Source organism: Erinaceus europaeus, chromosome 2 (genome assembly GCF_950295315.1).
Source record: "Erinaceus europaeus chromosome 2, mEriEur2.1, whole genome shotgun sequence".
NCBI classification, from domain to species: domain Eukaryota; kingdom Metazoa; phylum Chordata; class Mammalia; order Eulipotyphla; family Erinaceidae; genus Erinaceus; species Erinaceus europaeus.
The window spans coordinates 26044324-26065655 of NC_080163.1; the positions used below are offsets into that span (position 1 = coordinate 26044324).

General features: G+C 46.1%; 1 protein-coding gene across 1 annotated transcript; it reads right to left on the reverse strand.

Annotated features, from left to right (window-relative positions):
- Positions 1 to 213: 213 nt before the first annotated feature.
- On the reverse strand, positions 214 to 19109 carry PPIC (peptidylprolyl isomerase C). Its single transcript, XM_007527939.3, has 5 exons — positions 18906 to 19109; positions 9034 to 9147; positions 7257 to 7350; positions 6191 to 6375; positions 214 to 1343 (listed from the first exon to the last, which is right to left on the reverse strand). Exons 1-5 carry the CDS (start codon positions 19029 to 19031, stop codon positions 1197 to 1199), a joined length of 666 nt encoding a protein of 221 aa, XP_007528001.1. The 5' UTR covers positions 19032 to 19109; the 3' UTR covers positions 214 to 1196.
- Between the last annotated feature and the right edge of the window lie 2223 nt (positions 19110 to 21332).

Consider the following 21332-nt stretch of genomic DNA (forward strand, 5'->3'; position numbering starts at 1 on the left):
TGTTATGCATGTACAAACTATTGTATTTACTGTTGAACGTAAAGCATTAATTCCCCAATTAAAAAAAAAATCTTACCCTGTGTTTTCCTTTCTTTATTTCTTAAGGGTCACCTGTGCATGAGACCATCCAGTGTTCATTCATCCTTCATGATTGCTTTAAGGGTTCCCCCCCCACTTTTTAAGATAAATTTAAAAATAGTCTGGCAAGAAGAATTGCTGCATATAAAAAGTATTTAATATAATGAACTCCAAAGCACCTTTGTATCAAGTCAAAGTTAAAAACACCTTTTCTCAGCAGGTCAGTCTCCCTTTACCTGAAAAGAATTTGCTTGAGTACAGAATCATACACGTTGTGTCCCCATCATCCCTCAACGTGGGAATAACAATGCGTTCAGCCAAGTAATGAGTACACTCTTCAGTACAGAACAGCCTGTACGGGGTTTCCTAGTTGGAAGGTAGCACCAATAGAGGAAGGGAGTCTTTCAAGTGCCAACTCCTTAAACTCCTTAAAAGTGATTTGCCAAAATCCGCATGAGAGTGGCTGAGGTTTATAACTTCCCTGCGATCAAGGGTGGGAAAAAACCAAAGAAAGTCAAACAAAAGCCAGTTGGTTACTTTGGAAAAGTGGGAGAGGGCTGAGGCAGTGGCACATCCGGTAGAATACACGTTATCATGCATGAGGATCAGGGTTCACGCCCCTGGTCCCCACCCACAGGGGGAAAACTTCACGAGAGGTGAAGTGCTACAGGTGTCTCTCTCTCTCTCTCTCTTCTCCACCCCCCTTTTGTTGCCCTTGTTGTAGCCTTGTTGTGGTTATTATTGCTGTTTTTGATGTCATTCATTGTTGGGTAGGAGAGGAGGGGAAGACAGAGAGGGGGAGAGAAAGACAGATACCTGCAGACCTGCTTCATCACCTGTGAATCGACTTCCCTGCAGGTGAGGAGCCTGGGCTCAAACTGAGATCCTTACACCAGTCCTTGAGCTTTGCGCCAAGTGCGCTTAACCTGCAGGTGTCTCTCTTACTCTTTCTCTTTCTCTCTCTCTGTTTCTATCAGAAAAAGAAAAGAAAATGGCCACCACAAATGGTGGAGTTGTGTAGGGACCAAGCCCCACCAAACCCCTGGTCACTTAAAAAAAAGAAAAGAAAAGAAAAAGTGGGAGAAACACACATGCACATCCCTCCTGGGCGGTGTTCCTCATTTTTTTGCGTTGTATCCCCAGTCGTCAACCTCCACCACGAAGGGCGCCTTCACATCTATCTTGCCGCTGTTGACGATGGTGCAGTCAGTGAGTGGCCGGTCATGCCCATCGGTGGCCTGAAGTTCTATGAAGTGGACCACTGACTGGAGAGAGAAATGCAGAAGCTCATTCCCTTCAGAAAGCCCCAGTGAGAAGTAAGTTTCATTGTTCTTGCTTTTGTGGTTTTTTTTTTTTTACATTTTTCTTAAATTTTCTTTTATTTATTTATTATGGGACAGAGACAGAGAGAAATTGAGAGGGGGGAGAGTGAGAAAGGGAGAGAGACAGAGAGACACCTGCAGTCCTGATTCACCAGTCTTGAAGCTTTCTCCCTGTAGGTGGGGACCAGGGGCTTGAACTTGGGTCCTTGTGCACTGTAATGTGAGTGCTTAGCCAGGAGTGCCACCACCTGGCCCTCTGTTGTCTGTTTTTTTTTCTTTGCCTCTAGGGTTATTGCTGGTGGGGAGCTGGGGGCTCAAACTGGGATCCTCGCCATTTGAGCTTAGCCCACTGCGCTACCGCCCACACCCTGTATGTGTTTTAATGATCGCAAGAACCAAGCTCACTAACTATGTGAAACAGAATCATCATACAATTGACACATAGTTGAATACAATTTACTCATCACTGTGTTCATCAGAGCACATCTTTGTGTATTCCCTTGCCTTTTTTTTTTTTTTTGGCACTTCATAATCTAAAAATAAAGTCTGGTGTCTAAGTACTGACACAAGTGGGAGGTATTTCTACTCACTTGTTCCAACCCTGAGTAAGAATGCACAGGGCGTTTTGAATCCATTTCAGCTCCACCTTGTAACAAGACTGGGCAGAATCAGATGGGCATTGAAGGAGAGGTGGATTTCAGACTGGGTTAGCCCACATAAAAGCCAGCCCAAGTCTGATACTAAATCTACAGTGGTCCTCAAGGTCCCATTCTTGACCCCAGAGACCCTCACAAGCCCTGATGAGTGTGTCACCCTAGAGGACAGGGGACTGACTGTTCTAAGGCTCAGAAAGTACATTTCGGAGGTGTTTTCCAAAGAGAATCAGATAAAAATAACTGCAGAGTGCAGGAGTGCCTGGATTCAGGCAACCGAAGTTGAAGCCTGGTTCCCCCCACCCTGCACTGGGGGATGTTTTGGTGCTGGGGTGTGTTCTCCTCTCTCACCCCCCATTTGAAAATGTTAGCCTGGATGGAGAAGTGAAGCCCTTGCAACAACAATAAACTGCTCACTTAATGAAGGAATGTGTCTGCATTTAAACTATTTAGAATCTGGTTAGACCCCACGGGGGGGGGGGGATCCCAGACACATTTAATAGATGCAGGCATATATTCAGCTCATTTCAAAAGCAAGTTCAGTATGAGGTGTGCAGGATGCATTACTTATGAATAGACTCTCCCCCCACCCCCAGAGCCAAGCCCGTGCATACGTGATTTTACTTCTCCCGGGATGACTCTTTTATTCCCACAGAGAGGGAGAGACACTACAGGACTGGAGTTTCCCGGAGTGCCAAGGCACCTCCCACATGGTACTGGGGCTCAAACCTAGGCTGCAAACATCACAAGGCACATACCCCACCTGCTGAGCTATTGATATCTCTCCAGTCCAAGAACAGCTTCTTTTGTGAACGACTGTTCATGAGAATACAGATTTCCCTTTGTTGTGATTGCATGCAGAGTGGGTTATTTCTGGGTGTGTGTGGCCTACCGCTAGATGAAAATTCCAATCTGGTCCAGGAGTTGGTGCAGTGGATAAAGTGTTGGACTCTCAAGCAGGAGGTCCTGAGTTCAATCCTCGGCAGCACATGTACCAGAGTGATGTCTGGCTCTCTTTCTCCTTCTATCCCTCTCATTAATCAATAAATAAAACAGTTTTTAAAATTCCAATTGGGGCTGGGTGATGGCACGCCTGGTTGAGCATACATGTTATAGTGTACAAGGACCTGAGTTCAATACCCCGGTTTCATCTGCAGGGGGATAGCTTTGTTAGTGGTGAAGCAACCTCCCTGCAGGTGGGGAGCTGGGGGCTCAAACTGGGATCCTTATGCTGGTCCTTGCACTTTGTGCCATGTGCACTTAACCCACTGCGCTACCGCCTGGCCCCCACACCTGCATGTATTTTTATTTTACTTATTATTATTTTTTTTACCATCAAGGTTATCACGGGAGACCTGCCAATATACGCGGATATCTTCGCCCACCCTGTCCAACGCTTGATGTCTCGTCACCCAATCTGGTCCCCTATGCCTACACTGAACTTCTCTGTTCCAGACTCTTGGAAACAGAGTTGGCAGTCAGCTGAGGTAAAGAACAAACACCTCATCACAGACCCCTGCAAGCGTCAGCCCGGCTTTGACCTAGCACGTTATGATTGGGCCCTCCTCAATCGCTATCGAACAGGCCATGGCTGGTGCACCGCTATGTTCCATCGCTGGGGAGCCAGAGACGACCCGAACTGCCCCTGCGGCTACAGACAGACTATGACCCACATAGTCAACGACTGGCACCTCTCCAGATTCAAAGGAGGTCTCGAAACTTTACATCAGGCTCAACCTGACGCTGTTGACTGGCTACGGAAGAAGGGCAAACGCTAGAAGAAGAAGTGCCTCATAACAAATCCACTGCTCCTGGTGGACATTCTTCCCCCCGTCCTTTCTTTTCCCTTTTATTTTATTGATAGAGACAGAAAGTAATTCAGAGGGAAGGGGAAGATAGGAAGAGAGAAAGACAAACACCCATAGCAGCCCTGCTCTGCTGCTCATAAAACTTGCTCCCTACAGGTGAGGACTGAGGGCTTGAACTCGAATCCTCGCACATGGCAATGTGTGTGCTCTACCAGGTGTGCCACTGCCTGCTCGCCCCCCTGCATGCATTTGAATTCTCCAGTCATGTGATGGCTAGCCTGCCTCAGAAGGTGACTGGATCTGGACTGAATACTTAGGACTCTGGGATTTGCTTCTTTCTCCCAGGCTTGGAAATACCTACCATAGCATCTCCCCTTAGTAGTATCACATGTTCACAATGTTATGTAACCGAGCTCAGGGGCTGTGTTCTCCTGTGAAGGTGGAACTCTGTACCTGCTGGACTCCAGTTCCCTGCTTCCTCCTCCTGACAGCTGCCCCTCCACTCTGAATCTCTGTAATTAACTTTGGATCTAAATGCTTTAGAGACCCCTATCTGTTAATCTTTTTTTTTAATTTTTTTAAAATATTTATTTTATTTATTTATTCCCTTTTGTTGCCCTTGTTGTTTTATTGTTGTAGTTATTATTGTTGTTGTCGTCATTGTTGGATAGGACAGAGAGAAATGGAGAGAGGAGGGGAAGACAGAGAGGAGGAGAGAAAGATAGACACCTGCAGACCTGCTTCACCACCTGTGAAGCAACTCCCCTGCAGGTGGGGAGCCGGGGTTCGAACCAGGATCCTTATGCCGGTCCTTGTGCTTTGCGCCTGTTAATCTTTTTGTGGCTGGCATATTTCACTGAACACAATACCCTCATGGTCTTCCATTCCTCTTGCTTGAGATAAGATTTCCTTCCTTTTTAAGACAGATGATTATTCCATTCTAAGCACATGCAGGGCTCAGGTGTTATTTGTTTACATTAAAAAGAGTCCCCCTGAGGCCAGGAGGTGGTGCACATTACCATGCATGAGAATCTGGCTTCTAGCACCCGTTAGGGGGAAGCTTCATGAGTGGTCGGGCAGTGCTGAAGTATCTTTCCCCTTTCTCTGCCTCTCTCTTCCTCTCTATCTCTCTTTGTCTCTCACCTTCTATCTAAAGGTGGGGGAAAAGGAGGCTTCTAAGAGCAATGGAGTCATGCAGGGACTATACTCTAGCAATGATCCTGGTGGGGAAAAGATCCATGTATATGAATTAGTGAGTTGAATTATAAGTACTAAGTTTCTCCATGTTGAGTTCCCAGCTTCTTCCCCAATCCTTCCAGCAATTAAAATGCCACAAGAAGAAGTCAGCTAATGTGCAGTAGTGCCTCTCTTATAAGCAGCTTTTCAAATGAAAACAAAGCTGTGTGTCCAGGAAGCTGGCTCAGTGGGTAAAGCATGTGGGGTGTGTGTGTGTGTGTGTGTATGTGTGTATGTGTATGTATGTGTGTGTGTGCGCGTATGTGTGTGTGTATGTGTGTGTGTGTGTGCAGCCCCTGGTTTGATTCTCTGTATCACATATGCCGAAGCAGTACTCTGGTCTCTCTCTCTCTCTCTCTCTGTCTTTTTCATACAAAACAAACAAATCTTGAAAGTGAGTAAGCAAAGGTTTTCACTATAAATACGAAGCTTTTGGTAGTTTGGCAGTGGCCCACTGGGTTAAGGGTACATAGTATGAAGTGCAAGGACCCATGCAGGAATCCCAGTTCGAGCCCCTGGCTCCCCACCTGCAGGGGGTTGCTTCATGAGCCATGAAGCAGGTCAGCAGGTGTCTATCTTTTTCTACCTTCCCCTCCCCTCTCAATTTCTCTCTGTCTATACCCAATAATAAATAAAATTTTAAAAAATACAGATTTTTTTTGATAGAACAGAGAGAAATCAAGAGAGGAGAGGAAGACAGACACCTACAGATCTGCTTCACCACCCGTGAAGCAACCTCCTGGCAGGTGGGGAGACTGGGTCTTGAACCAGGATACTTGTGCCGGCCCTTGCACTTCACACCATGTATGCTTAACTCACTGCGCTACTGCCCGTCAACTCCCTACAAACCCCCTTTTTTTCTTCTTTAGAGCCAAGGTATTACACCTGCATGATTTCCCCGTCTGGGCTGATTCTCATTCATCCACAGAGAGACTGGGGGTGGAGGCACACCATAACATTTCCTACGAACTGCCAAGGCTCAAACCTGGATTGTACACATAGCAAGGTGGGTCTTCTACCCCTTGAGCAATTGATTTCTGGAGCCCTACAAAGCTGTAAGTAAGAAACAAACAAAAAAAGTCACACAAGTTACCATTCCATCAAGGACCTTTCCAAATACCACGTGCTTGCCATCCAGCCAGGTGGGCTTGGTCAGGGTGATAAAGAACTGGGAGCCATTGGTGTCGGGCCCAGCGTTGGCCATGCTCACCCACCCGATGCCATAGTGATTCAGCTTGAAGTTCTCATCTGGAAACGTCTCACCATAAATGCTGATACCTGGGTGAGACAAAGTAAAGGAGGGGAGAGTCAGCAAGTGCTGTGGGAAAGTCATTTCTTTAAAGGGATGCACAAGCTTTTACTAGAATTGGTCATCAGGGTGCCATAACAGGTGTGTGTATGTCCCCATGGGTGAACAGATGGTAACAGAGAAGAAGTAAAGAAGAGAACAGAACTAGCTCCTTAAACTTGGACTGGGTTTGGTGTATTGAACCAAAGCAAAGGACTCTGGGAAAGGAGGCTAGGTAGGAGTTGGGAGAGGGTCTTTGGGGTCCTGGCGCATGATGGTGGAAAAGGACCAACGTTGGGGGCCAGAGTGTTTTTGCAGACACCCATCGCAAGAGGATGAGACACTGTACCTTCTTGTCAACCACTGTACTGTAAATCACTAACCGCCCAATAAAATGATTTTATTTTTTAACTAGCTCTTTAAGGAAGCATGACCCATAGTCCAAGGAGAAGGGTAGCTGGAATCCTTGATGAGAATCATTGGTGTGCCTGGGTAGACTTGGAACTCTGTAATTATTTGTAATTTATAAAACTCTTAACTTGGTTTATAAGAATAGATTACAATATAACTTTGAAAATTCCTTTATTATTTATTTTATTAATTAATTAATTAATTTGTGGAGTGAATAGCTTCACTGCTCCTAGGCTGACTTCATGATGTTTTAAAATTTCAAACAGAAACAGAGAGCTATCACAGTATCAAAGCTTCCCTGAGTTCCAGAGCTCTAACCTGGGCAATAAGCACAGCCATGCACATGGCCTAATCAGTTCTTAGTTTAGTGGTCTTTATGACTTTGTTGCTTAAAGCTAGGGGTTCCATGTATTGAGTGAACATACTGATTTTATTTTGGGGAGAATGCAAAAGACATTACCTCCTGTGCCATCTCCACTGGTGAAGTCGCCTCCTTGAATCATGAAATCTTTGATGACACGGTGAAATTTGCTTCCTTTATATCCATATCCTTTCTAAAGATATTTCATCAATTGAGTGACACATATTATAGATACAACCCATACTTAAAAGATAAACCCCAGTGTCGGGAGCAGGGTGGTGGAACACCGGGTTAAGCACACATAGTATGATGCACAAGGACCCACGCAAGTATCCTGGTTCGGGCCTCTGGCATCCCACCTGCAGGACGGTTGCTTCATAAGTGGTAATTCAGGTCTGTGGATATCTATCTTTCTCTCCCCCATTCTTTGTTTTTAATTAATATTTATTTATTTTTCCCTTTTGTTGCCCTTGTTGCTTTAGTTGTTATTATTATTGCTGTTGTTATTGATGTCGTTGTTGTTGAATAAAACAGAGAGAAATGGAGAGAGGAGAGAAAGACAGAGAGGAGAGAAAGATAGACACCTGTAGACCTGCTTCACCACCTGTGAAGCGACTCCCCTGTAGGTGGGGAGCCGCCAGGGGCTGGAACTGGGATCCTTACCCTGGTCCTTGTGTTTTGCGCCACCTGCACTTAACCCACTGTGCTACTGCTGGACTCCCTCTCTCTCCCTTTCTACCTCCCCCACCCCTCTCAATTTCTCTCTGTCCTGAATGGAATAAAAGGGGGAGGCAGGTGATGGCGCAACTGATTGAGCGCACATGTTACAATGCACAAGGACCCAGGTTCAAACACCCAGTCCCCACCTGCAGGAAGGAAAGCTTTGTGAGTGGTGAAAGCAGAGCTGTAGGTGTCTGTTTCTCTCCTTCTCTACCTCTCCTTTCCTCTCAATTTCTGGCTGGCTGTCTCTATCCAATAAATTAATAAAGGTAATTATATATTTTTTCTTAACAAAAGGGCCAGGAGCAGTGGATTCGTAGTGCTTGTACCAAGCCCCAGAGGTAACCCTGGAGGCAAAGTAAAATAAAGTAAAATAAATCTCAGTGTCTAACTGGAAATGACAAATGAGAAAATGGGGCGAGGTAGTGGCTCACTCACTAGAGCAGACATGTTACCTGAGTTCAAGACCTTAGTCCCCACCTATACTGTGGAAGCTTCACAGGTGGTGGGACAGTGCGATAGGTGTTTCTCCTTCTGTTCCTATTTCTTTTTTTCTCTCTATTAAAAAATAAAAGATGGCCACCAGGAATGATGGAATTGTGCAGGCACTAAGCCCCAGTAACAACCATAGAGGGGGGGGAACAGAAGAAAAGAAAAAAACAACACAAAATATCTGCAGAAATGAAGTTTCTGCAATGATTCACTGAAGCTTATCGAATGAATCAGTAAACAAATGAACAATCCATGGACATGCAAATATAAATTAGTTTTTCAAAAGGGCAGCCTGAATTTTCACTTGCTGATTGTTTTCCCTTCTTCTTCTTCTTTTTCTTTTTTAAGAGAGAGGCAGAGAAAGAGAGTGAAAGATACCACAGCATTGAAGCTTCCTTCAGTGAAGTGGGACCAGGTTCAAATCTGGATCATTCACCTGACAAAGCATCCCGCTATTCAAGTGAGCTATTTATTTGCAGCCCTCCCTCCATTTCTAAGGGCAATGAGTAAAAGTAAAGTCAAATAGCTTAAGATGTCTTGGCTTAAGATCAGACCTATGAGTCTAGTCAGTATTTTCTCCAGAAGACATCTTTGTGTTTGGCTTAAAAAAAAAATTAGCAGAGCTGACACTGTGTATCATGAGAGTGACAGAGCTGAGACATACCTCTCCCGTTGCCAGGGCCACAAAATTGTTCACAGTTTTGGGCACGACTTTCCCAAAGAGGCCAATTACAATCCTGCCAATGTCTTTGTCTCCAATTTTCACATCAAAGAAGACCTGTGTGTGGTTTGGAGGCAGAAACAGAAGATCGAAACATGGAAAAGTCACAGATACAGAAAGGTAAGTGCCAATGAAGATCTGAGAATTCAACCATACACAAAAGCCCTATTCTCCAGTTGGTTTTTCAGACAGACAGGGAGATACAGAGAGGAGAGACATCATAGATAGCACTGCTCCACTGATCATCAAAGCTTACCCCATGCAGGTGTTCCCACATGGTGAACAAAGGGCTTGAACCCAGGTCCCTTCACATGATGAAGTGTATAACCTACTGTGTAGCCATCTCCCAGTCCCCCTCATCAGTTGTTGTTTTTATAAATGTATTTAAGTTCTACTTCAACTTATTTTATATTTTTATATTTTATTATTTATATATTAATTTGATAGAGACAGAGAGGAATCAAAAGTGAAGATAGGGGAGAGAGAAACAGAGAGAGAAACCTGTAGCACTGCTTCATCACTCTTCCTCCTGCAGGTGAGGACAGGGGCTTGAACCCAGGTCTGTCTGCATGGTAACATTTGTACTCAACCAGATATACCACCACCTCATCCCATTCTTGCTTTTAATAAAGAGTCATGAAAGGGTAAGATAAAAATTACAATAGCTTCTATGTGAGTGGATATCACTCACAAATATTTATTCATTTAACAAATACTTGTTGAGCACGGTCTATGGGTCAGACACTGAACTGGGTTTAAAGTTAGACTCAGTCCTGTCAGAATAGGCTAGTACAGTCTTCAGGAAATGTCCTCCCCCACACACCCCAGATTCTATTTCCATTTCCAGTTTTCCCAGCATTCCAGCATTATGGCTCAAAGATGAATGCAAACTAGCTCTTGTCAGGTTGTGTCACGGGGGACAGAGAAGAGACCAGGAACTCGTGGCGAAGCGAAAAAGCAAATCTTTATTCACATGGATGTCCCAGAGTTGGGTGTGAGCACAGCAGTTTAGGCCATGTGGAGCTAGCAAAATGGCCACCTCCCATCAGCCCTTCTCCAGGTCTTCTCTGGGTCAGGACTCGGAAGAGCAAAACCGGAACAGCAGCAGGATTTATAGGGTAAAGATGGAAGTGGCAAGTTGGAACGGGATTGGCTAGGAAAGGGGGTGGAGAGAGGCAAAAGGCATGCTGGGAAGGTGGAAGTGTTCTTAGCAACTGTTGCAATGGTTTTAACTGAATTAGCAATACCCTGAGGGGATAATGTGGTGGGGATCTGTCAGGCAAAATAATGATTATGTAAGCAGAGCAGGGGGGGCTGGCTTTAAGGCCCAACAGCTCTTCTGAAAGACAACGCTCCCTAACTTTGGCCAGAAAGAAAGTGGTTGGTGAGTAATAGGTTAGCCAGCCAGGTGCCTTAATTTTTTTTTTAATTTTACTTTATTCCTTATTTATTTTTTAATGAGAGAGACAAGAGCACTGCTCACCTCTGGTTTATGGTGTTACTGGGGACTGAACCTGAGCCCTCAGAGCCTAAGGCATAAAATCATATCGCACCACCATTATGCTGCCTCCTTCCCTGCCTCCCCCACCTTTTTTTAAAAACTCCCAACAGTAGTGCCAATTCCCAAAGAATTCTCAGAGATATATACTGTCAAATGGACCTACTAGTCCCTTCCAAGCAGGCCATGTGGGATGCTCAGAGCCATCCACAGCACAGCCAGTATTATACTGAGAGCCTGACACAACCGCTTTGTTCTTAGATTCAGCCTCCATCTTCCCAGATTCACCCCAGGAGAGTGTGTTCTTTCTTTGTTACAATGTTTCAGAACAGAACAAAGAAACCACATCCAGAAGAATGAGTAAGTTACTTTTTTTAAAAAAAAAAGATAAACCTTAGGAGTTCTCTTAGACTTTTTTCCTTTAAATTATTTTACCTGAAATGAAATTAAGGTTGCTTCCAAATCACTGTGTTCAGATGACTTTGAGGCAGAACACTTGAAAAGGCCACAGAGTCAAAGGGCATTCTATTAGTGTGTTTTGATTATATGAACCAATTTACTGTTTGAATGGGTAAAAAAAAATTCAAGAGATGGCTTTGAAAATATTAAGAAGGCTTGTCTTGTCAAAAGAAAAAGATGTCTCACAGTTTAGAAAAATCACTAAATAAAGATTGACAAGCTTTAGCTTAAGAAAGGGCTTCTGCCAATATATCTGCATGATTGTCACGGGTGATGTAATATTTGTGTGTGTGTGTGTGTGTGTGTGTGTGTGATTTCACAATCTGTATACAGCCAAAGCAGTAAAAGTATATTATTATTATTATTATTTATGTAGTAGAACTTTCTAGAATGCATTGATGACTCCGACTCCTCAGTAGTGGCAATGCCACAGAAGAGAACACCTCAATGGGAAATGAGTCCCAGCCAACAGGTATTAACAAGAAACAGCTTTGCCAAAGGATTTCCAAGGCAGAAGGGAAAGTTGGGCCCTGTACCCTGCAACTCTGGTCTGACATAGGACACATTCTCTGTGCTGCATAAGGGAGCAGAACTGGGTTGCAAAGTCCAACTCCAATAGAAAACATGTACCAGGAGTCATCACTCAGAAATAAGGAGATGGTGGTGGAGGGGAAGAGATTCAGGGATGTAATCTTAAAGTAACAGTTCACAGAATTTTAGAGGGGCCAGGTGGTGACTCGCCAGGTAAAGCACACGCATTACCATGCACTGGGATCCTGGTTCGAACTTCCCACGTCTCCACATACAGGGTAAAGCTTCTTTAACAGTGGAGCAGTGCTGGCAGGTATCTCTCCTTCTCCGTACCTTTCTGTCTCACCCTCTATCAGAAAGAAGAAAAAAAGTGTCTGCCAGAAGCAGTATGGGCACCAAGCACCAACAACAATCTTGGTGGGGAAAGGAAGGAAAAAATAAAAGAAGAGAAATGAAAAGGAAGGAAGGAAGGAAGGATGGAAGCAAGGAAGGAAGGAAGAAAGGAAGAAGACAGAAGGGAAAGAGATGGGGGGTGGTAGTGCATCAGGTTAAACACAATAGTATGAAGTGCAGGGACCTGCACAAGGATCACTTGCGGGGGGTGGGGGAGAGGTCGCTTTTTGCACATAAGAAGGGAGCCTATGAGAGGTGCTAAAGACAGTCTCCTGGGCCTGAAGAGATGACCAGGGCTGAGGGGAGGCATCCTGGAGATGGAGTTTATATAGACTGGCAGCCCCAGGAATGAGGGGTGGCCGCCAGGGCCAAGAATGGAAATGGGTTCCACCTGGTAAAGTTCTTTCTCAATCCAATGCCCAAGAGCAGAAAATGGGTCCTTGGTACAGAGGAGCTTTGATTCCAGAGAGAATTCTGCCATGCAAGACCTGTGTCCATACTTAGAGGCCCTTCTGGTCACAGAAAGCTGAAAGGGAGAGCACCCCTTACCCGTCCCAGAAGGCAGAGGAAGGATGCAACCATAACACCCGGGTTCTGTCAGGCAGTGGAAGAAAGAGCAGGACCTAGGGGAGACTGGTGAAAGTACTAAAGTGGAGAATGTGGAGGTTCTTATGTGAACTCAAGGAGGGTAGGTGACCTGCTTTGGGGTAGTGGCTGAGGAATGCTGGGGGAAGAGGAAGGAATAGGAGAGGAAGGAATAGGAGGCCCTGAATTGGAAAGGCGAGGAGAGGAGGGTGAAGGGGAAAGGAAGGGCAGGACTGGCCAAGTACCATCTCAAAGCAATGAGCCTAGAGAGCTCACAGAATTCATTCTCCCCACACTTTAGAGCTGAGAGGCAGCTACTGCAATCACCAATGTACAAAAGTGAGGGCTGCAGGAGACTAAGTGATGTCCCCACTGGGAATGTGAAAGCTAACATTTCCATCCATGACTGCGTTCATCTGGACTGTGGTTTACCCCTAAGGTGGCTCTCAGTCTTGTAGGGAACCCCAAAAGAGCAGAAATGGTGATTGTATCTCTCTAGTGCTCATCACAGTACTGACACAAATAGGGACTAAAAAAAAAAAAAAGTAAACAGCACAATCCCAGGGTGCACACATACTTAGGCAGAAGGGGGAGGTAGGCCCTGCACTCTGAGACCATTGCTTGAGTTGGGGGCAGCCCCTGTCCTGAATAGGACTTCAGGAAGAAGGCTTTCAAAGTCCCAACCCCAATCCCAACAGAGGAGAAAACACACACAAGAGCAGTCACACCATTTAACGGAAATCACATTTGATTAAGGAGATAGGTACAAAGAAAATATCCTGGGGAGAGGTGGTGGTTATTTGTGAAGATCAGGGTAGGCTTCCTGGAGAAGGAGGTACTTGGGTTCTAGAATCAGAACCTCAGTTGCTTCTTTATATTCCTTCAAGGTTGCTCCTGAAAGTTATTTGAAAATTGGGGTGCAAGGGAGGTGGGAGAAGAGGGAAGAAAGAGGAACTCACACCAAACCACGATAGGGTCAACCCTGCTTCCTTTTCCAAAATAACTAGTAAGACACCAAGTACATTAGATGTGACATCTAGGGAACTTTGGGAAGTTAATTAAGCGCCGGGTTCCTGCTCCTCATCTGTTAAGCAGATGATGATTCCTCTCTGGAGCTGCACTGCCACAACAGAATTCACAAGCAAACACAAGCAGCACCGGCAACTGACTTCCTAAATCAAGCACTCCAATCATGGCTGAGCAACGCACCTGCTTTATCACATTGGATAAGTGAAACTAATAGGTGGGACTGTATTTCTTCTACCTCCATTTACAGAATAGGGGGAGGGAGACTTGTTTAATGTCACCCCTTGGCCATGCCAGGCTACAGTAAATGGCAGATAGCTGTGCTGGGAGTACAGCCAACAGGTGCCACTATCCAGGTTCAAGCACCTGGTCCCCACCTGCAAGGAGGTCACTTCACAAGTAGTAAAGCAGGTCTGCAGGTGTCTATCTTTGTCTCCCCCTCTCTAGCTTCCCCTTCTCTCTCCATTTCTCTCTGTCCTATCCAACAACAACAGCAGCAACAATGGAAAAAAAGATGGCCACCGGGAACAGTGGATTCATAGTGCAGGCACCAAGACCCAGCAATAACCCTGGAGGGAAAACAATAATAATAATAAAGTGAATAGGGGTTTGGGTAGTGGCACATCCAATAATGCGCACATATTATTTTGGTCAAGGACCCAGGTTCAAGCCCTGGCTCCCACTTGCAGGGGAGAAGCTCCATGAGGGGTGAGGCAATGCTGTAGGTGTCTCTCTATCCCTCTCTATCTTCTCCTTCCTTCTCAATGTTTCCCTGTCTTTATCCAAAATTAATAAAATGAAATGAAAACATTTAAACTACATAAATTCCAGTGTCATGTTATGCCCTCTAGTTCCCAGACCTTGCATGGAGCCCACACTTGTTGTCTGGGCAATTAAGTAGCCAGAGAACAAGGAGCCAGACCCTCCACTTCCCCACCCCAGCAAAGCCTGCTGGCTGGCAGGACGCTGAGGCAGTGGTCAGCAGGATCAGTGTACCACCCCCCTCCACCCATCCAAGAGACTTTTGGGAGAACCACACCTCACACCGCTCTTATTTACAGATTCCTATGCTTAAATGAAATCGGAGCTAAAGACTACTGGGGAAAGCAAGACACTAGAGCGAAAACCAATTACTCTGCTTTTCTGCACTGAAAGGAATTATTTCCCTACAGATTCAGCTGTCTTAAAAAAATCATTGAGAGAGTAATTCAACAGTCTAGTCTGTTGGTGAGCTGGTACAGCCAATTAGCTTTTCAACTTAATGATGAATTTGTTAAGTGACCATTCGAGGAGCAGAGCCCATGAAAACTTCCTCAGCGACAGCATTCTTCCCCTCCTTTGCCTCCTCAGTTTAGGGGTTTCTGGCTTCATCCCCACCCACTCCCCCCCAGGCTGTGATTCATTTGCTTTGGGGTGTTTTGACACTGGCAAGGATAAAAGCTTCCCAGGTGAAACATGCTACCCAATACTGCAGCGAATATTGGGATATCATCACACTTAAAAATCAAGAATTGGGGGAGTCGGGCTGTAGCGCAGAGGGTTAAGCGCAGGTGGCGCAAAGCACAAGGACCGGCATAAGGATCCCGGTTCGAACCCCGGCTCCCCATCTGCAGGGGAGTCGCTTCACAGGCGGTGAAGCAGGTCTGCAGGTGTCTATCTTTCTCTCCTCCTCTCTGTCTTCCCCTCCTCTCTCCATTTCTCTCTGTCCTATCCAACAACGATGACAACAACAATAATAATAACTACAACAATAAAACAACAAGGGCAACAAAAGGGAATAAATAAATAAAATAAATATTAAAAAAAAAGAAAAAAATCAAGAATTGGGGGTCGGGAGGTAGTGCATCAGGTTAAGTGCACATAGTACAAAGCACAAGGATCCAGGTTCCAGCCCCCACTTCCCCACCTGCAAGGGGGTTGCTTCACAAGCGGTGAAGCAGGTCTGCAGGTGTCTATCTCCCTCTCTCTACCTCCCCTCCCCTCTCAATTTCTCCCTGTTCTATCGAATAAAAAGGCTGCCAGAAGCAGTGGCAACTAGAGGCAGAAAAAAAAAAGAAGCAAGAATTGACTTCTCTGAAATTTGCATCTGAGTAGGCATCTGTATGTGCTGTCTCTATCAACCCTACTCCTTTCTCCTGGCCTTCCAAATTATCAGCAGCTAGTCTTTAAATCATTTTATTGGGAGAGATGATGACTTACAAGACCTTTGTCACATCTCTCCAATATAGGTGTTAGCACATCTACCCCCATCAATTTGTCATCTTTAGCCCTCATAAAAACTGGCTTCCCCATGGTCCAAGGGGTGGCACAGTGGATAAGGCATTAGACTCTCAAGCATGAGGTCCTGAATTCAATCTCCAGCACCACATGTACCAGAGTGATGTCTGGTTCTTTCTCTCTCTTATCATTTCTCATGAATAAATAAATAAAATCTTAAAACAAACAAAAAAATCTGGCTTCCCAACCCCCTTCCAACCTCTCCTGCATTCCCCCCATCCACTTTATAATCCTAAAATCAGCAGCAATGGATGATGCTAATTAAAGTTTTGCCTTACATTTTCTTTTTCTTTCTTTCTTTCTTTCTTTCTTTCTTTCTTTCTTTCTTTCTTTCTTTCTCTGTTTCTTTCTTTCTTTGTTTTTTGCCAACCTACCTTCACCAAGATTTATTTTCATTGCATATAAGAGTTTCACATGTGACAGAAAGCAAGTGAAAGAGAGAAAAACTAGGGCCAAGTGGTGGCGAACCTCGTTAAGCACACATATTATCATGCACAAGGACGCAGGTTCAAGCTCCTGGTCCCCACCTATAGGAGGAAAACTTCATGAGTGATGAAGCAGTGCTGCAGGTGTCTGTCTGTCCATCTGCTTCCTCCTCCCTACCTCCCCCACACTCTCAAGTTCTATCAAATAAAGTTAAAGAATTTAAAAAAAAAACAGAAAGAGAAAAAGCCAAAGCATCATTCCAGTACAGGAAGCACCAGTAGCTAAACTGGGAACCTCAGGCATGTGAGTCCAGTGCTCTACCAGTTAGCTATTTTCTCAGCCATGTCAAACTTGTTTATTTTTTAATGAAATACCAGAGCATCATTTGTCATTTATAATGTTTTCTTTGTCTTTCTTGATTATATGTGGTGCTACGGGCCCCAGGGCCTCACACATACCAAGCACGAATCTTTCTCCTAAGCCATCATCCCTGCCCCTCAAATCTATTTTAAGTCCCCCCCTTTATACCCCACTTCCACAAGTATACCACCCTAGTCCAAGTCATTGCCATCTAGACCTTGAGTGGAGTCCTGAATAACTTCCCCCTCACGAGTGAGTGGCCTAATTGTTGAAGGGGATGAATGAGTGCTTGTCATTCCCAAGCTTCAAACCTGCTGAAGCTCTAAGTGTACTTACATTAAGACCATAAAGCAAAGGTGCCAATTGGCCCAAACCCGCAATCCTACCTATAGCCTCCAGGGTCCAGCAGCCTCACTGCTGCTCACCTCTGACCTCATCTTAGGCCTCCACACCCCACATGTCTAGCCACTTCAGATCAAGTCAGGATGGTTTCCCTTCTGCAGCTTATATACCTATGGAACTTCTTGCCTAAGTTTATGCCTGGCTGGGGTTTTGTTTTGTTTCTCCCCTTCAGGAGTATTTCTTATTTATTTAGGCCACCAGAGCTATGGCTGGGGCTCTATGCCTGCATGATAGTATTTATTTATTTATTTATTTAGGGAGAGAAAGGCTTCCTTGTGCAGGTGATCCTATGTGTTGGTTCAGTGTTCAAATCTGGGACCTTACACATGCAAAGTGCACTCTCTGTTAAATGAGACTCCTGACCCTTTCATTTCATTCTCCTTTTTTCTTGTTTTACAAGAAACTGAATCACTGCTCCACCATCTGTAATGCTCCCCAGGGGCAGTAGTGCTCCTTTGTGGTGTCAGGCACACACCTTACCAGATGAATCCTTTTCTGGCCTCTCCAGATCTTAAATGCCACCCAGTCTTATTTCTTCCATGATTTCATAATTTTTTTCTTAATTTTTAATATTTATTTACTTATTCCTTTTTTGTTGCCCTTGTTGCTTTATTGTTGTAGTTATTATTGATGTCGTTGTTGGATAGGACAGAGAGAAATGGAGAGAGGAGAGAAAGACAGACACCTGCAGACCTGCTTCACCGCCTGTGAAGCGACTCCCTTACAGTTGGGGAGCCGGGGGCTCGAACCGGGATCCTTATGCCGGTCCTTGTGCTTTGCGCCACCTGCGCTTAACCCGCTGCGCTACCGCCTGACTCCCGATTTCATAATTTTATGAACTGTGCGTTTACAACTATAGCCCCAGAGATCTAATTGGTGTCGGCAGCCCGACAAGGGCTCTCCTCCCCCCAAATTCCACAAGCCCAAAGGAGTAAGGAGTCAGAGACAGAATCAGAGTTTAGAACAATGTGGCTAAATTGATCCTCTGCCTTCCAACTCCTCCCAGTTGATTCTTAGGCCACTTTGGGTTAGGAATCCTGCCCCCTACCCCACATCCCTTCCTTTGATCCCAGCCCCCTCCGGGTGTGGTCCACCAAGGAGCCTTCAGGTATTCTCCATGCAAACACCAGACCGATAGTTAAGGTCCCTTGCAGCTGCCCCTCCTTACAGCCAGCAAGGCGTGCCTGGCGGTAGAGTTTTCTAGAAGTAGTGATCATCCCATCTCTCCCTACACCCTCCCATTATCCTCATGCTGAAGGGGGGGAAAAAAAGAAAGAAAGAAAGTTAACTTAAACTGCAAGGAGGCAGCCTGTGGCATATTTTCCCCCTAAAGGAGCTAAAAGGTCGCCTCCGTGAACAGGTGCGGTCGTGCGGAGAGGAGGCTCGGGAGCATCTGGCGCTCGGCCGGGACGCGGGTACAGCAGGGCCCGGTCTCCGCGCCTCCCGGCCGGACGCAACCCAAAGCTCGGGGTGACTCCTCCCCTGTCCCCCCGCTTTCTTCCTGCTTCAGTTCCCGAGTCCCGGCCACGCCAAAGGAAGTGCCCAGGCCGCCTCCTTCCTGCAAAAAGGGCCCGCGGGTCCCGGAAGCGTCTCCTAGCCGGGAAGAGAACACCCACTAATCCCGGCTTATGTCTCCACGGCCAAGGGGGTGGGGGCTGGCCTGAGACTCAGCAGGGCGCCTTCAGAAAAAGTCTGCGGGAAATGTGCGCTCGCCTCCTTCCAGCCCGGGTACCGCAGCCCCCTCCCTCCCTGCGCCCACCCCAGCCCCCTGCGCCCTGGAGAGCCCCCTCCTCCGGACTCCGAAGTCCCAGCTCCCAAAGCACCCCTGAACCCCTTAGTGTGCCGGAGGGTCAATCACCTTGGCTGTCACCGAGGGGCCTCGTTTGCGGGCGCCCGAGGCCCCCGCGCAAGGCAGCAGCGCTCCAGCCCCCAGGAGCAGCAGGAGAGGCAGCAGCAGCAGCGGCAGCCCGGACGCCGGGGCCATGGTCAGGGGCTGTGGCGGCCACCGGAGCTCGACTGCTGACTCCGGGGCTCTCGGCCAGGCTCCCGCGGGCTGCGCCTGCGCGCACCGGGAGGGGGTGGTGGGGACGGGGCGGCCCGGGGCGCGCTCCTCCCAAGTTCTGCCTGAGACGTGGACTGGGGACTCGCCGAGCGCGCTGCATGCGGCGGCGCCTGCCGGGGTGCACTGGGGCCCGCCTGCAGCACCCCGGAGAGGCGCGGACCCGCAGCGCGGAGCAACTGGGCAGCTCCTGGCACTTACATCGCAGGCTGAGTCCGACCACAGAACTCTGAGCACTGCGGGTGCCAGTCTCCACAGGAGTTAGTCCTGCCTACACTCGCGCCAGCACCTTAGGCTACGTTTTAGATGCCTCTCAGAATCTGGCGATTCTGCATGGCTCCACTGGCTCACAGATGATGAATGAATGGCCTCTCATTGAGATGAGTCAAGATGGGGATAGAGATATAGAGATTTAAATATCTATAGATATATGAATCTTTATAACAATCTGTCTACACATACACACATAGAGGTATGTAGCAACATCTATAAATGTTTAGATATAGATATGCCTATAGTATAGATATATAAACAGATATTTCGGGGGGGCAGGCCATAGCTCAGAGGGTTAAGTGCACATGGCGCGAAGCATAAGAATCCAGGTTGGAACACCTGGCTCCCCACCTGCAGGGGGGCGGCTTCACAAGCAGTCAAGCAAGTCTGCAGATGTCTATCTTACCCCCTCTCTGCCTTCCCCTCCTCTCTCGATTTCTCTCTGTCCTATCAACAACGACAGCAATAACATCAACAATAAACAACAAGGGCAACAAAAAGGGAAATAAAACCTCCAGGAGCAGTGGAGCAGTGGATTTGTAGTGCAGGCACTGAGCCCCAACAATAACCATGGAGGCAAAATAGATAGATAGATAGATAGATAGATAAAATAGATACAGATATATCACCACCAATTGTGTCCCAAAGTCTCACTTCCTCACTTGAGGAAGATAGAAACAGGCTGGGCATGTGGATCAACTTACCAGTGCCCATGTCTAGTAGAGAAGCAATTACAGAAGCCAGAACTCCCACTTTCTGCACCCCATAAAGACTTTTGGTCCATATTCCCAGAGGGATAAAAAATAGGGAAACTTACAATGGAGGGAATGGTATACAGAACTCTGGTGGTGGGAACTGTGTGGAATTATACACTTACTATCTTACAATCTTGTTAATCAACATTAAATCACTAATAATAAAAAGAGATATAACTATAAATGTTTAGGAAGATGATTTAATGACATGGCGATATGCTTGATGTATTTGTAAATGGAAAACTCAGGCTGCAAAACCACATAGAAACTCTGATCTCAACTGCAGAAAATATGTGCAGAGACTTTTTTCCAAAGTGGAAATGTAACAAAACATTTACAGTAGTTATAGTGATAGCTATGAATCTTTTAAAATTTTTATTTATAAGATGGCAACAATGATAAGATCATAGAATAAGAGGAGTACAATTCCCACCACCAGAACTCTATATCCCATCCCCTCCCCTGATAGCTTTCCTATTCTTTACCCCTCTGGGATTATGGACCCAGGGTCATTATGGGATGCAGAAGGTGGAAGGTCTGGTTCCTGTAATTGCTTCCCTGCTGAACATGGACATTGATAGGTCAATCCATACTCCCAGCCTGCCTCTCTTTCCCTAGTGGGGTGGGGCTCTGGAGAAGCAGGGCTCCAGGACACATTGGTGGGGTCATCTACCCAGGGCAGTCCAGTTGGCATCATGGTATCATCTGAAACCTGGTGGCTGAAAAAAAAAAGTTAACATATAAAGCCATACAAATTGTTGACCAATAATGAACCTAAAGGCTGGAATATTGCAGATGAAGATTTGGGGTCTCTGTTTTGGAAATAGCTAGTAGGTCTATTTCAGGTATATTCCAAAGGGCCTATAACTTTATTACTTTTTGCCTGAGTCTGACATCTGATATGCAGGTGGACCCAAGTTATTGTCTTGGTAGAGGATGTCATGGCTGGAAAGAGTGCTAGAAAGCTGGATCAGGGAAGAGAGTAGCTCCCAAATATGGGAAAAGTGTGTAAATATTATTGACTGTAAACCCCATCAATTTGATCTGATCTGGGGCCCAAATTCAGCATAGGAGCCTATGTAACCTCTGCATCTCTGTAGGTCCGAACTCGCATGCTGTGGTCATGAGTAGGAACATTCCAAGTTACACTAATTTCAGGACCCATCTTCCTCAGGTGGTAGATAGAGTATGTTATCCA